This window comes from Oncorhynchus nerka, unplaced genomic scaffold (assembly GCF_034236695.1).
Source record: "Oncorhynchus nerka isolate Pitt River unplaced genomic scaffold, Oner_Uvic_2.0 unplaced_scaffold_850, whole genome shotgun sequence".
Taxonomy (NCBI): Eukaryota; Metazoa; Chordata; class Actinopteri; order Salmoniformes; family Salmonidae; genus Oncorhynchus; species Oncorhynchus nerka.
In genome coordinates, this window is record NW_027040426.1 from 107501 (window position 1) to 121901 (window position 14401).

Here is a 14401-nt window from a genome sequence, read left to right on the forward strand (position 1 = left end):
GAGCCCCCACACCCGGAGAAAAGAGTCTCTGTTCCACAGCCACCCCAACGCCTGCCCCCTCCCCCTGATCGCTGCCTCTCCCGGGCCTCGCGGCCGCTCCAAAACCTACTCCTCCAGAACCTCATCTCTACCCCACTCCCAGTCATCCTCCTTCAGCCTCACCAAGCTGACCTCCGGCAGGCTGTCTCCGGGAGGCTCCAGGCTGGTGGCTCTCCAGAGACAGAGCACCCTGGACAGTGACACCGCCTCCTCCGCCGAGTCTTCCCCCTTCAGCTCCCCTCTCCTGGCCAGGCCGCCTCCCAAGTCCTCCCTGCTCAAAGTCCTGAGCCACGACAGACTGCTGTCCCGGACTATGAGGAAAGCTGTGCTCTCCAGAAACAACTCTCTGTCCACGGATGAAGGCAGCTCCACGGACAACAGCCCCAATATCATCCGGAGAGCCTCTGATGCTGGATTAGTAGAACCCCTTCCAGGTGCCTTCACCCTGGCTCCCCCTGCCATCTTCCCCATAGACCTCGTCCTCCACAGAGAGAGGGTCATGAAGGAGAGTCTAGCTCCTGTAGGTAGAGAGGGGGCACTACGGCTCTCAGCAGAGTACTGCCTAGACAACCAGAGACTCAGAGTGAGGTTGATCAGTGCTGAGGGACTGTATGCTATCGCTGTGGATCCTAAGAGCATCAACTGCAGCATCGGTATCTGTCTGTTACCGGGGAAGATTCAGAAGCAACGCAGCGCGGTGATTAAGAGGAGCAGGAACCCCCTCTTCAAAGAGGATTTCTTCTTCTATGGTATCTCACAGGAAGATATCTGCTGTCGGTCGCTGCGGTTCAAAGTTGTCAACAAAATGTCCTCCATGAAAAGGGACTATATTTTGGGAGACTGTGAGATTTTGCTGAAACGTTTATTATCTATGTAGAAATGGTTTATTTGCAAGTCAGTTAAAGAAGAAATTCTTACTTTCAAAGATGGCCTAGGAACAGTGGGTTAACTGGCCTAGGATCAGTGGGTTAACTGCCTGTTCAGGGGCAGAACAACAGATTTGTACCTTGTCAGCTCAGGGGTTTGAACTTGCAACCTTCTGGTTACTAGTCCAACACTCTAACCACTAGGCTACCCTGCAGCCCCTCCACTCTAACCACTAGGATACCCTGCCGCCCTTCCACTCTAACCACTAGGATACCCTGCCACCCCTCCACTCTAACCACTAGGATACCCTGCCGCCCTTCCACTCTAACCACTAGGCTACCCTGCCGCCCTTCCACTCTAACCACTAGGATACCCTGCCGCCCCTCCACTCTAACCACTAGGATACCCTGCCGCCCCTCCACTCTAACCACTAGGCTACCCTGCCGCCCCTCCACTCTAACCACTAGGCTACCCTGCCCCTTCCCCTCCCTCTAAACCACTAGGCTAACCACCTACCCTGCCGCCCCTCCACTCTAACCACTAGGCTACCCTGCCGCCCCTCCACTCTAACCACTAGGCTACCCTGCCGATTGTTTTATACTGCTACATATTTATTAAATCAACGTAAAAAAACAAAAACAATCTGGTTGTTTTGAGTCTTGTCCTACTAAAGTGTGACTGTATTCAGAGACAGTTTATCTCACAGGAGGTTGGTGGTACCTTAATTGGGGAGGACGGGCTCGTGGTAATGGCTGGAGCGGAATCAGCGTTTGGTTTCCATGGTTTCCATGTGTTTGGTGTCATTCCATTTGCTCCGTTCCAGACGTTTATGAGCCGTCCTCCCCTCAGCTGCCTCCACCTGGTCTATTTCAACAGCTGCAATCGTCTACACAACAGCCTACATCGACACACGGGAGGATTTTAGAAATTGAATTCATGATTTAGATTTGGTCCATAAACGGAAACAATACAATGTTGGGCGGGCGTTTGATCTTTGAAGAGGCTGCTTATTTTATTTGATACCTTTCTCAGACGTTGACGCTTCAACCACTGGCTGCCTGCCACGTCATCGACTGTGTCCCGTCGACTGACAGATTGATAGGACGTGTGACGTGGTTCGCTGATGAGTAAAATACCTATCCAGACGTTGTACGATCTGTCAGGCGCCAGCAATGTAGGAATGTGCAGCGACATCATTTGTTTTTTTTCCCCCCCTCTCCATACAACACACAAATAATTATAATATTTTACTCATTTTAAACCATTGAAATACATGACAACATGGAATGGGAAAATGTATTTAAAGGAAAAAGAAGAATGAATTGGACCTGCTTGAAAACCTATAGTAAATCATCTTTGAGAGCATTACATTTTATAATATACATTTAATTAATTGGAATAGCTTTTATTTAACAAATACATTACAATTACATTACCCTATGATGAGAAGACTAAACACAAATGGTTAATAACCTTGTCAAAGATGACACTACCAAATATAGTTAATTAAATATAGTTAAACACTATTGATATGTTCCAAAGGACTACATTCCCTCGTGTTTAAATGTCATTCAATGATTTAATTCTGGCCACAATATTATTTTTTAGCATGATCACACTTGTGTTATTTGCATATACAGTTTCTTCAAGATCACATAATTTGACACCACTGGCTGTCACAGTATACAGGCATTACTAGTCGACTACCTAGATTACTAGTCGATCGCAGAGCGAATCACTTTCATATTAAGGCTCTTGTCATCTACGGAAAGGCGTTCACACAGCCGAAGGAGATCACGGGATAATCTCGGCATTTACCCACATCAACAAGGGTAGTAGTGCTAGCCACGAAGTTCAACAATGGTGTTTGAATCTATGGTCAGCGATCTCCTGAACAGGTTCATCGGAGACTATGTGGAAAACCTCGACAAGTCCCAGTTGAAGATTGGCATTTGGGGAGGTAAGTGAAACGCACAGAAGAAGCTGGAATGACAGTCTTGCGCGTCGCTAACCTATACAGAGCAAGCAATGCTAATGTGGCTAGGTTAGCTATCAGCATTTGAATTAAAACAAACAATCCCTAATGCTAACTAGCTATAACCAGTCTTTGGGGATATGATGCTAACGAGAAAAAAAAAGGTTTTGTAAACATACCTGTAAATGATATCGAGATGTTATAGGAGCCTTGGGTGTGAGTCTAGAAAGTCACTGACTGGGGACACACAGCTAACATATTTACTTTGATCTGGCATTGCATAAATGGGCTGTCATACACCAACAACCTTATGTTTTGTCAGGTTTAATCTACATTTATTAGTAATCTATTATTATATGGGTGGGGGGGGGGGTACAACATGCAGACATTAACAAACATGCATTAATCCCAGTTGTTCCTGCTGGACACAGTGTAGTCTTATGTCTAACTAATCTGTCTTCCCAACAATGAATGCATACAGGACTGGGCGGACTGGTAAATCAAGATGGTATGACCTGGTCAGGAACTAAGGCATCAACCAGTTTCCAGTTGATGCCTTTTTCTCAGTGTGGATCTCTTGAGTGAAGTGGCAACTTTTCTATTAGCCATATGCTATACTTTACTAGCCTGGGCCCAGATCTATACTTTACTAGCCTGGGCCCAGATCTATACTTTACTAGCCTGGGCCCAGATCTATACTTTACTAGCCTGGTCCCAGATCTATACTTTACTAGCCTGGTCCCAGATCTATACTTTATTAGCCTGGTCGCAGATCTATACTTTACTAGCCTGGTCCCAGATCTATACTTTACTAGCCTGGTCCCAGATCTATACTTTACTAGCCTGGTCGCAGATCTATACTTTACTAGCCTGGGCCCAGATCTATACTTTATTAGCCTGGGCCCTGATCTATACTTTACTAGCCTGGTCCCATATCTATACTTTATTAGCCTGGTCCCAGATCTATACTTTACTAGCCTGGTCCCAGATCTATACTTTACTAGCCTGGTCCCAGATCTAGACTTTACTAGCCTGGGCCCAGAACTAGACTTTATTAGCCTGGGCCCAGATCTAGACTTTACTAGCCTGGGCCCTGATCTAAACTTTACTAGCCTGGGCCCAGATCTATACTTTACTAGCCTGGGCCCAGATCTAGACTTTACTAGCCTGGTCCCAGATCTAGACTTTACTAGCCTGGGCCCAGATCTATACTTTACTAGCCTGGGCCCAGATCTAGACTTTACTAGCCTGGGCCCAGATCTAGACTTTACTAGCCTGGGCCCAGATCTAGACTTTACTAGCCTGGGCCCTGATCTAGACTTTACTAGCCTGGGCCCTGATCTAGACTTTACTAGCCTGGGTCCAGATCTAGACTTTACTAGCCTGGTCCCTGATCTAGACTTTACTAGCCTGGGCCCAGAACTAGACTTTATTAGCCTGGGCCCAGATCTAGACTTTACTAGCCTGGGCCCTGATCTAGACTTTACTAGCCTGGGCCCAGATCTATACTTTACTAGCCTGGGCCCAGATCTAGACTTTACTAGCCTGGTCCCAGATCTAGACTTTACTAGCCTGGGCCCAGATCTAGACTTTACTAGCCTGGGCCCAGATCTAGACTTTACTAGCCTGGGCCCAGATCTAGACTTTACTAGCCTGGGCCCAGATCTAGACTTTACTAGCCTGGGCCCAGATCTATACTTTACTAGCCTGGGCCCAGATCTATACTTTACTAGCCTGGTCCCAGATCTATACTTTATTAGCCTGGTCCCAGATCTATACTTTACTAGCCTGGTCCCAGATCTATACTTTACTAGCCTGGTCCCAGATCTATACTTTACTAGCCTGGTCGCAGATCTATACTTTACTAGCCTGGTCCCAGATCTATACTTTACTAGCCTGGTCCCAGATCTATACTTTACTAGCCTGGTCGCAGATCTATACTTTACTAGCCTGGGCCCAGATCTATACTTTATTAGCCTGGGCCCTGATCTATACTTTACTAGCCTGGTCCCATATCTATACTTTATTAGCCTGGTCCCAGATCTATACTTTACTAGCCTGGTCCCAGATCTATACTTTACTAGCCTGGTCCCTGATCTAGACTTTACTAGCCTGGGCCCAGAACTAGACTTTATTAGCCTGGGCCCAGATCTAGACTTTACTAGCCTGGGCCCTGATCTAAACTTTACTAGCCTGGGCCCAGATCTATACTTTACTAGCCTGGGCCCAGATCTAGACTTTACTAGCCTGGTCCCAGATCTAGACTTTACTAGCCTGGGCCCAGATCTAGACTTTACTAGCCTGGGCCCAGATCTAGACTTTACTAGCCTGGGCCCAGATCTATACTTTACTAGCCTGGGCCCAGATCTATACTTTACTAGCCTGGGCCCAGATCTATACTTTACTAGCCTGGGCCCAGATCTATACTTTACTAGCCTGGTCCCAGATCTATACTTTATTAGCCTGGTCCCAGATCTATACTTTACTAGCCTGGTCCCAGATCTATACTTTACTAGCCTGGTCCCAGATCTATACTTTATTAGCCTGGTCGCAGATCTATACTTTACTAGCCTGGTCCCAGATCTATACTTTACTAGCCTGGTCCCAGATCTATACTTTACTAGCCTGGTCGCAGATCTATACTTTACTAGCCTGGGCCCAGATCTATACTTTATTAGCCTGGGCCCTGATCTATACTTTACTAGCCTGGTCCCATATCTATACTTTATTAGCCTGGTCCCAGATCTATACTTTACTAGCCTGGTCCCAGATCTATACTTTACTAGCCTGGTCCCTGATCTAGACTTTACTAGCCTGGGCCCAGAACTAGACTTTATTAGCCTGGGCCCAGATCTAGACTTTACTAGCCTGGGCCCTGATCTATACTTTACTAGCCTGGGCCCAGATCTATACTTTACTAGCCTGGGCCCAGATCTAGACTTTACTAGCCTGGGCCCAGATCTAGACTTTACTAGCCTGGTCCCAGATCTAGACTTTACTAGCCTGGTCCCTGATCTAGACTTTACTAGCCTGGGCCCAGATCTAGACTTTACTAGCCTGGGCCCAGATCTAGACTTTACTAGCCTGGGCCCAGATCTAGACTTTACTAGCCTGGGCCCTGATCTAGACTTTACTAGCCTGGGCCCAGATCTAGACTTTACTAGCCTGTGCCCAGATCTAGACTTTACTAGCCTGGGCCCAGATCTTTACTAGCCTGGTCACAGATCTATACTTTACTAGCCTGGGCCCAAATCTAGACCTTACTAGCCTGGGCCCTGATCTAGACTTTACTAGCCTGGGCCCAGATCTAGACTTTACTAGCCTGGGCCCAGATCTAGACTTTACTAGCCTGGGCCCAGATCTAGACTTTACTAACCTGGGCCCAGATCTAGACTTTACTAGCCTGGGCCCAGATCTAGACTTTACTAGCCTGGGCCCAGATCTTTACTAGCCTGGGCCCAGATCTGTACTTTACTAGCCTGGGCCCAGATCTGTACTTTACTAGCCTGGTCACAGATCTGTACTTTACTAGCCTGGTCACAGATCTGTACTTTACTAGCCTGGTCCCAGATATAGACTTTACTAGCCTGGGCCCTGATCTAGACTTTACTAGCCTGGGCCCAGATCTGTACTTTATTAGCCTGGTCCCAGATCTATACTTTATTAGCCTGGTCCCAGATCTATACTTTATTAGCCTGGTCCCAGATCTATACTTTATTAGCCTGGTCCCAGATCTATACTTTATTAGCCTGGTCCCAGATCTATACTTTACTAGCCTGGGCCCAGATCTAGACTTTACTAGCCTGGGCCCTGATCTAGACTTTACTAGCCTGGGCCCAGATCTAGACTTTACTAGCCTGGTCCCTGATCTAGACTTTACTAGCCTGGACCCAGATCTAGACTTTACTAGCCTGGGCCCAGATCTATACTTTACTAGCCTGGGCCCTGATCTATACTTTACTAGCCTGGGCCCTGATCTAAATTTTACTAGCCTGGGCCCTGATCTATACTTTACTAGCCTGGGCCCTGATCTAAATTTTACTAGCCTGGGCCCAGATCTATACTTTACTAGCCTGGGCCCTGATCTAAACTTTAATAGCCTGGTCACAGATCTAGACTTTACTAGCCTGGGCCCAGATCTAGACTTTACTAGCCTGGGCCCAGATCTAGACTTTACTAGCCTGGGCCCTGATATTTTTGTGCTCTATCATTGTCAAGCCAACGGCATAATCATTCAATAAGGAGTTGGCAAGAGAGCAGAAACAGACTGTGCCCAGGATAAGCCACAGTTAGTTGCAAAGCTATATAGTATTTACCTAGCTAGTAGGGTATACATTAGAATGTGAAATCTAAATATTTAGTCACACATACAGCTGGTGAAAGAGGGAGGCCTATAGAACAATCAACATGTTGATCCTGGCAAACAGACATGAAGAAAGTACTTGACGTTTTGAGTTGTCACTGCAATGTTTGCTATGTAGGAAGTTCAGGATAGTGCAGTAAGTCTCTAGGTAGGCAACACCGTCACTATAATACCAGCAGAAACCATTGTGACTGTTAGGGCCTTCAGCCGTACCTGTCATACTCTCCCCGTCGTCTGAGCGTTGCGAGATGGTGGACGAGGTAGGAGGGTAGGATCTTTGTCCCCCATGTTTGCACACCAAACCTGACGCCAGGATTAATACGGTAGTCGGATTAATACGGTAGTTGGATTAATACGGTAGTCGGGAACTCAATGATTCCTTAGCTAGACAGGACTCTTATTTTTTGTCATGGGTAGACCACAGTACGAGCCTAGCCTATATCTTTGGAACGTTGAAGCCCAGATAACAGCCATTGTAACCCATTTGCATAAGTGTCATATGTCCTAGTAGTTGTATGATCTGTTGATCTGTCTGTTTCACTAAGGAAGTCTTTCGTTTAGGCTTTCTGCCGTTGTTTTTTTTCATACCAGAGGTTAGTTTACCCCTTGGTCCTTGATAAAAGGCCAAAGGTCAGATAAGGTCGTTGTTTTGAGCACGGTAGTGTTTCTCCAGGTTAATAATATCTAAACTCTACACTACATTTTAAATTGATGTTGTTTAATTCAATCATTGATGGAAAAAGGCCTACGTTTTAGCACTAGATATGGGAATGGGATGGCGAAGGAGTACAGAGTCTACCAACAACATATTCTGAAGAGATTATGATCACATGACTGTTCCATCTCAAAGCAAGCTCACTTTTACCTCACAACACAATGAATGCTTTTGTCACACCTTGACGTGGGAGGCTTGTTTGCTTTTAGGCCTGGGTTTATTTTCCCCAAGACCCCAAGGAAGTTACCTGTCGGAGCCAGATCACCTTACAGTCCCGTGACTGCCGTCAGAGGTGATCAACAACACGGTTTCACCAGACGTTTAACTTCCTGTTAGGCCTAGGCTATATAACCACCAGGCATGGTTGTTTAACTTCCTGTTAGGCCTAGGCTATATAACCACCAGGCATGGTTGTTTATTTCCTGTTAGGCCCAGGCTATATAACCACCAGGCATGGTTGTTTACTTCCTGTTAGGCCCAGTCTATATAACCACCAGGCATGGTTGTTTAACTTCCTGTTAGGCCCAGGCTATATAACCACCAGGCATGGTTGTTTAACTTCCTGTTAGGCCCAGGCTATATAACCACCAGGCATGGTTGTTTAACTTCCTGTTAGGCCTAGGCTATATAACCACCAGGCATGGTTGTTTAACTTCCTGTTAGGCCTAGGCTATATAACCACCAGGCATGGTTGTTAAACCTCCTGTTAGGCCTAGGCTATATAACCACCAGGCATGGTTGTTTAACTTCCTGTTAGGCCTAGGCTATATAACCACCAGGCATGGTTGTTTAACTTCCTGTTAGGCCTAGGCTATATAACCACCAGGCATGGTTGTTTAACTTCCTGTTAGGCCTAGGCTATATAACCACCAGGCATGGTTGTTTAACCTCCTGTTAGGCCTAGGCTATATAACCACCAGGCATGGTTGTTTAACCTCCTGTTAGGCCTAGGCTATATAACCACCAGGCATGGTTGTTTACTTCCTGTTAGGCCTAGGCCATATAACCACCATGACTGACCTTTTGTAGTGGCCCGATGAAAGAAACCTGACACCCAGGTCGACACACACAGTTGATAATTGTCTGAATCTACTCTGCTAGCTGTAAGTCAAGCAGACTTCCTGTAACTAGTGTACGCACCAAGCAGACTTCCTGTAACTAGTGTACGCATCAAGCAGACTTCCTGTAACTAGTGTACGCATCAAGCAGACTTCCTGTAACTAGAATACGCACCAAGCAGACTTCCTGTAACTAGTGTACGCACCAAGCAGACTTCCTGTAACTAGAATACGCATCAAGCAGACTTCCTGTAACTAGTGTACGCATCAAACAGACTTCCTGTAACTAGTGTATATGCACCAATCAGACTTCCTGTAACTAGAATATGCATCAAGCAGACTTCCTGTAACTAGTGTACGCATCAAACAGACTTCCTGTAACTAGTGTATATGCACCAAGCAGACTTCCTGTAACTAGTGTACACACCAAGCAGACTTCCTGTAACTAGTGTACACACCAAGCAGACTTCCTGTAACTAGTGTATACGCACCAAGCAGACTTCCTGTAACTAGTGTACGCGCCAAGCAGACTTCCTGTAACTAGTGTACGCATCAAGCAGACTTCCTGTAACTAGTGTACGCATCAAGCAGACTTCCTGTAACTAGTGTACGCATCAAGCAGACTTCCTGTAACTAGTGTACGCATCAAGCAGACTTCCTGTAACTAGTGTAGCAGACTTCCTGTAACAAGCAGACTTCCTGTAACTAGTGTATACGCATCAAGCAGACTTCCTGTAACTAGTGTACGCATCGAGCAGACTTCCTGTAACTAGTGTACGCATCGAGCAGACTTCCTGTAACTAGTGTACGCATCGAGCAGACTTCCTGTAACTAGTGTACGCATCAAACAGACTTCCTGTAACTAGTATAGGCACCAAGCAGACTTCCTGTAACTAGTGTACGCATCAAACAGACTTCCTGTAACTAGTGTACGCATCAAACAGACTTCCTGTAACTAGTGTACGCATCAAGCAGACTTCCTGTAACCAGTGTACCCATTATATTATCACTATTAACCTGTGTTTTCTCTCATCTTCTGTCTAGGCAATGTTGTTCTGGAGAACCTGAAAGTTAAAGAAAATGCTTTGGTAAGTCTGCATGACTTTATTAGTGTTCAGTGGACGGTGAAGCGTGGTGTTCAGGGCGGTAGTGTTCAGTAGAGGTGGAGGGTGAAGCCTGGTGGTCAGGGCTGTAGTGTTCAGTAGAGGTGGAGGGTGAAGCCTGGTGGTCAGGGTGGTAGTGTTCAGTGGAGGGTGAAGCCTGGTGGTCAGGGCTGTAGTGTTCAGTAGAGGTGGAGGGTGAAGCCTGGTGGTCAGGGCGGTAGTGTTCAGTGGAGGGTGAAGCCTGGTGGTCAGGGCTGTAGTGTTCAGTAGAGGTGGAGGGTGAAGCCTGGTGGTCAGGGTGGTAGTGTTCAGTAGAGGTGGAGGGTGAAGCCTGGTGGTCAGGGTGGTAGTGTTCAGTAGAGGTGGAGGGTGAAGCCTGGTGGTCAGGGTGGTAGTGTTCAGTAGAGGTGGAGGGTGAAGCCTGGTGGTCAGGGTGGTAGTGTTCAGTAGAGGTGGAGGGTGAAGCCTGGTGGTCAGGGCGGTAGTGTTCAGTGGAGGGTGAAGCCTGGTGGTCAGGGCTGTAGTGTTCAGTAGAGGTGGAGGGTGAAGCCTGGTGGTCAGGGTGGTAGTGTTCAGTAGAGGTGGAGGGTGAAGCCTGGCGGTCAGGGCTGTAGTGTTCAGTAGAGGTGTGGCAGAAGTTAGAACACAGTGTTAGTGTCTGCTGCTCTGCCAGGAGACCCACGTTCCTCTCAGACTGTCCGTCTATAATCTCCCATTGTCTCCTTTAGCTTCCATTCAAGTGACTCATCTTAAAAGACATGTATGTTACCGGTCTAATGATGTTGATGTTGATTCTGGTCTGTTGATTCTGATTTTGGTCTAATGATGTTGATGTCGATTCTGGTCTGTTGATTCTGGTCTGTTGATGTTGATTCTGGTCTGTTGATTCTGGTCTGTTGATTCTGGTCTAATGATGTTGATGTTGATTCTGGTCTAATGATGTTGATGTTGATTCTGGTCTAATGATGTTGATGTTGATCCTGGTCTGTTGATTCTGGTCTGTTGATTCTGGTCTGTTGATGTTGATGTTGATTCTGGTCTAATGATGTTGATGTTGATGTTGATTCTGGTCTGTTGATCCTGGTCTGTTGATCCTGGTCTGTTGATTCTGGTCTGTTGATTCTGGTATGTTGATGTTGATTCTGGTCTAATGATGTTGATGTTGATTCTGGTCTAATGATGTTGATGTTGATGTTGATGTTGATTCTGGTCTAATGATGTTGATGTTGATGTTGATTCTGGTCTGTTGATTCTGGTCTGTTGATTCTGGTCTGTTGATGTTGATGTTGATTCTGGTCTAATGATGTTGATGTTGATCCTGGTCTAATGATGTTGATGTTGATTCTGGTCTGTTGATTCTGGTCTGTTGATGTTGATCCTGGTCTGTTGATCCTGGTCTGTTGATGTTGATGTTGATTCTGGTCTGTTGATGTTGATCCTGGTCTGTTGATGTTGATGTTGATCCTGGTCTAATGATGTTGATTCTGGTCTAATGATGTTGATGTTGATCCTGGTCTGTTGATGTTGATGTTGATCCTGGTCTGTTGATGTTGATGTTGATCCTGGTCTGTTGATGTTGATCCTGGTCTGTTGATGTTGATGTTGATCCTGGTCTGTTGATGTTGATCCTGGTCTAATGATGTTGATGTTGATCCTGGTCTAATGATGTTGATGTTGATCCTGGTCTAATGATGTTGATGTTGATCCTGGTCTAATGATGTTGATGTTGATCCTGGTCTAATGATGTTGATGTTGATCCTGGTCTAATGATGTTGATGTTGATTCTGGTCTGTTGATGTTGATGTTGATTCTGGTCTGTTGATGTTGATGTTGATGTTGATCCTGGTCTGTTGATGTTGATCCTGGTCTGTTGATGTTGATCCTGGTCTGTTGATGTTGATGTTGATCCTGGTCTAATGATGTTGATGTTGATTCTGGTCTAATGATGTTGATGTTGATCCTGGTCTAATGATGTTGATGTTGATCCTGGTCTAATGATGTTGATGTTGATCCTGGTCTAATGATGTTGATGTTGATCCTGGTCTAATGATGTTGATGTTGATCCTGGTCTGTTGATGTTGATTCTGGTCTGTTATTTCTGTTACAGAGTGAGCTGGATGTCCCATTTAAAGTGAAAGCTGGTCAGATTGGTGAGTACCGGCAGCAGCCCCCCCTCCACAGTACACAACACTCTTATTTATTTTCTTCATGTTGTTTTCTCAAGTATCATTCGTAGGTCCACAGCCTTGGTAGTGCTTAATCAGACTCTGGGAGAACTCTGGGAGAACTCTGGTCCTGGTAAAGGACAAGTATTCAATCTATGAAGCATGAAACAAATCAGTAGCTACAGTAGATCCTGGGTCTTATTTCAGAGGGTTGTTCAGTGACTCTGATTCTGGGTCTTAGTTCAGTGACTCTGGTCCTGGGTCTTAGTTCAGAGGGTTGTTCAGTGGCTCTGATTCTGGGTCTTAGTTCAGTGACTCTGATTCTGGGTCTTAGTTCAGTGACTCTGGTCCTGGGTCTTAGTTCAGTGACTCTGGTCCTGGGTCTTAGTTCAGTGACTCTGGTCCTGGGTCTTAGTTCAGTGACTCTGGTCCTGGGTCTTAGTTCAGTGACTCTGGTCCTGGGTCTTAGTTCAGTGACTCTGATCCTGGGTCTTAGTTCAGAGGGTTGTTCAGAGGGTCTGATCCTGGGTCTTAGTTCAGAGGGTCTGATCCTGGGTCTTAGTTCAGTGACTCTGGTCCTGGGTCTTAGTTCAGTGACTCTGATCCTGGGTCTTAGTTCAGAGGGTTGTTCAGTGACTGATCCTGGGTCTTAGTTCAGAGACTCCGATTCTGGGTCTTAGTTCAGAGGGTTGTTCAGTGACTCTGATCCTGGGTCTTAGTTCAGAGGGTTGTTCAGTGACTCTGATTCTGGGTCTTAGTTCAGAGGGTTGTTCAGTGACTCTGATCCTGGGTCTTAGTTCAGAGGGTCTGATCCTGGGTCTTAGTTCAGAGGGTCTGATCCTGGGTCTTAGTTCAGAGGGTCTGATCCTGGGTCTTAGTTCAGAGGGTCTGATCCTGGGTCTTAGTTCAGAGGGTCTGATCCTGGGTCTTAGTTCAGAGGGTCTGATCCTGGGTCTTAGTTCAGAGGGTCTGATCCTGGGTCTTAGTTCAGAGGGTCTGATCCTGGGTCTTAGTTCAGAGGGTCTGATCCTGGGTAGTTCAGAGGGTCTGATCCTGGGTCTTAGTTCAGAGGGTCTGATCCTGGGTCTTAGTTCAGAGGGTCTGATCCTGGGTCTTAGTTCAGAGGGTCTGATCCTGGGTCTTAGTTCAGAGGGTCTGATCCTGGGTCTTAGTTCAGAGGGTCTGATCCTGGGTCTTAGTTCAGAGGGTCTGATCCTGGGTCTTAGTTCAGAGGGTCTGATCCTGGGTCTTAGTTCAGAGGGTCTGATCCTGGGTCTTAGTTCAGAGGGTCTGATCCTGGGTCTTAGTTCAGAGGGTCTGATCCTGGGTCTTAGTTCAGAGGGTCTGATCCTGGGTCTTAGTTCAGTGACTCTGGTCCTGGGTCTTAGTTCAGTGACTCTGATCCTGGGTCTTAGTTCAGAGGGTTGTTCAGTGACTGATCCTGGGTCTTAGTTCAGAGACTCCGATTCTGGGTCTTAGTTCAGAGGGTTGTTCAGTGACTCCGATCCTGGGTCTTAGTTCAGAGGGTTGTTCAGTGACTCCGATCCTGGGTCTTAGTTCAGAGGGTTGTTCAGTGACTCCGATCCTGGGTCTTAGTTCAGAGGGTTGTTCAGTGACTCCGATCCTGGGTCTTAGTTCAGAGGGTTGTTCAGTGACTCCGATCCTGGGTCTTAGTTCAGAGGGTTGTTCAGTGACTCCGATCCTGGGTCTTAGTTCAGAGGGTTGTTCAGTGACTCCGATCCTGGGTCTTAGTTCAGAGGGTTGTTCAGTGACTCCGATTCTGGGTCTTAGTTCAGAGGGTTGTTCAGTGACTCCGATCCTGGGTCTTAGTTCAGAGGGTTGTTCAGTGACTCTGATCCTGGGTCTTAGTTCAGAGGGTTGTTCAGTGACTCTGATTCTGGGTCTTAGTTCAGAGGGTTGTTCAGTGACTCTGATCCTGGGTCTTAGTTCAGAGGGTTGTTCAGTGACTCTGATTCTGGGTCTTAGTTCAGTGGGTTGTTCAGTGACTCTGATTCTGGGTCTTAGTTCAGAGGGTTGTTCAGTGACTCTGATTCTGGCCCCCCAATGGTGGAACAAACTCCCTCACGACGCCAGGACAGCGGAGTCAATCACTACC

At 46.6% G+C, this 14401-nt stretch overlaps 2 protein-coding genes across 2 annotated transcripts in view; both read left to right on the forward strand.

The window, feature by feature from the left end:
* The window catches only part of LOC135571005 (C2 calcium-dependent domain-containing protein 4C-like), a 4091-nt gene extending 2713 nt beyond the window's left edge, over positions 1-1378 (forward strand). Inside the window, exon 2 of the mRNA XM_065016821.1 lies at positions 1-1378. This exon is cut by the window's left edge and continues 515 nt beyond it. Coding sequence (XP_064872893.1) covers positions 1-916 — 916 coding nt within the window. The 3' untranslated portion in view covers positions 917-1378.
* A 1280-nt stretch (positions 1379-2658) lies between these two features.
* Positions 2659-14401, forward strand: part of LOC135571004 (intermembrane lipid transfer protein VPS13C-like) — a 152930-nt gene continuing 141187 nt past the window's right edge. Inside the window, exons 1-3 of the mRNA XM_065016820.1 lie at positions 2659-2866; positions 10062-10105; positions 12228-12270. Coding sequence (XP_064872892.1) covers positions 2767-2866; positions 10062-10105; positions 12228-12270 — 187 coding nt within the window. The 5' untranslated portion in view covers positions 2659-2766. The remainder of the gene's footprint in view (positions 2867-10061; positions 10106-12227; positions 12271-14401) is intronic.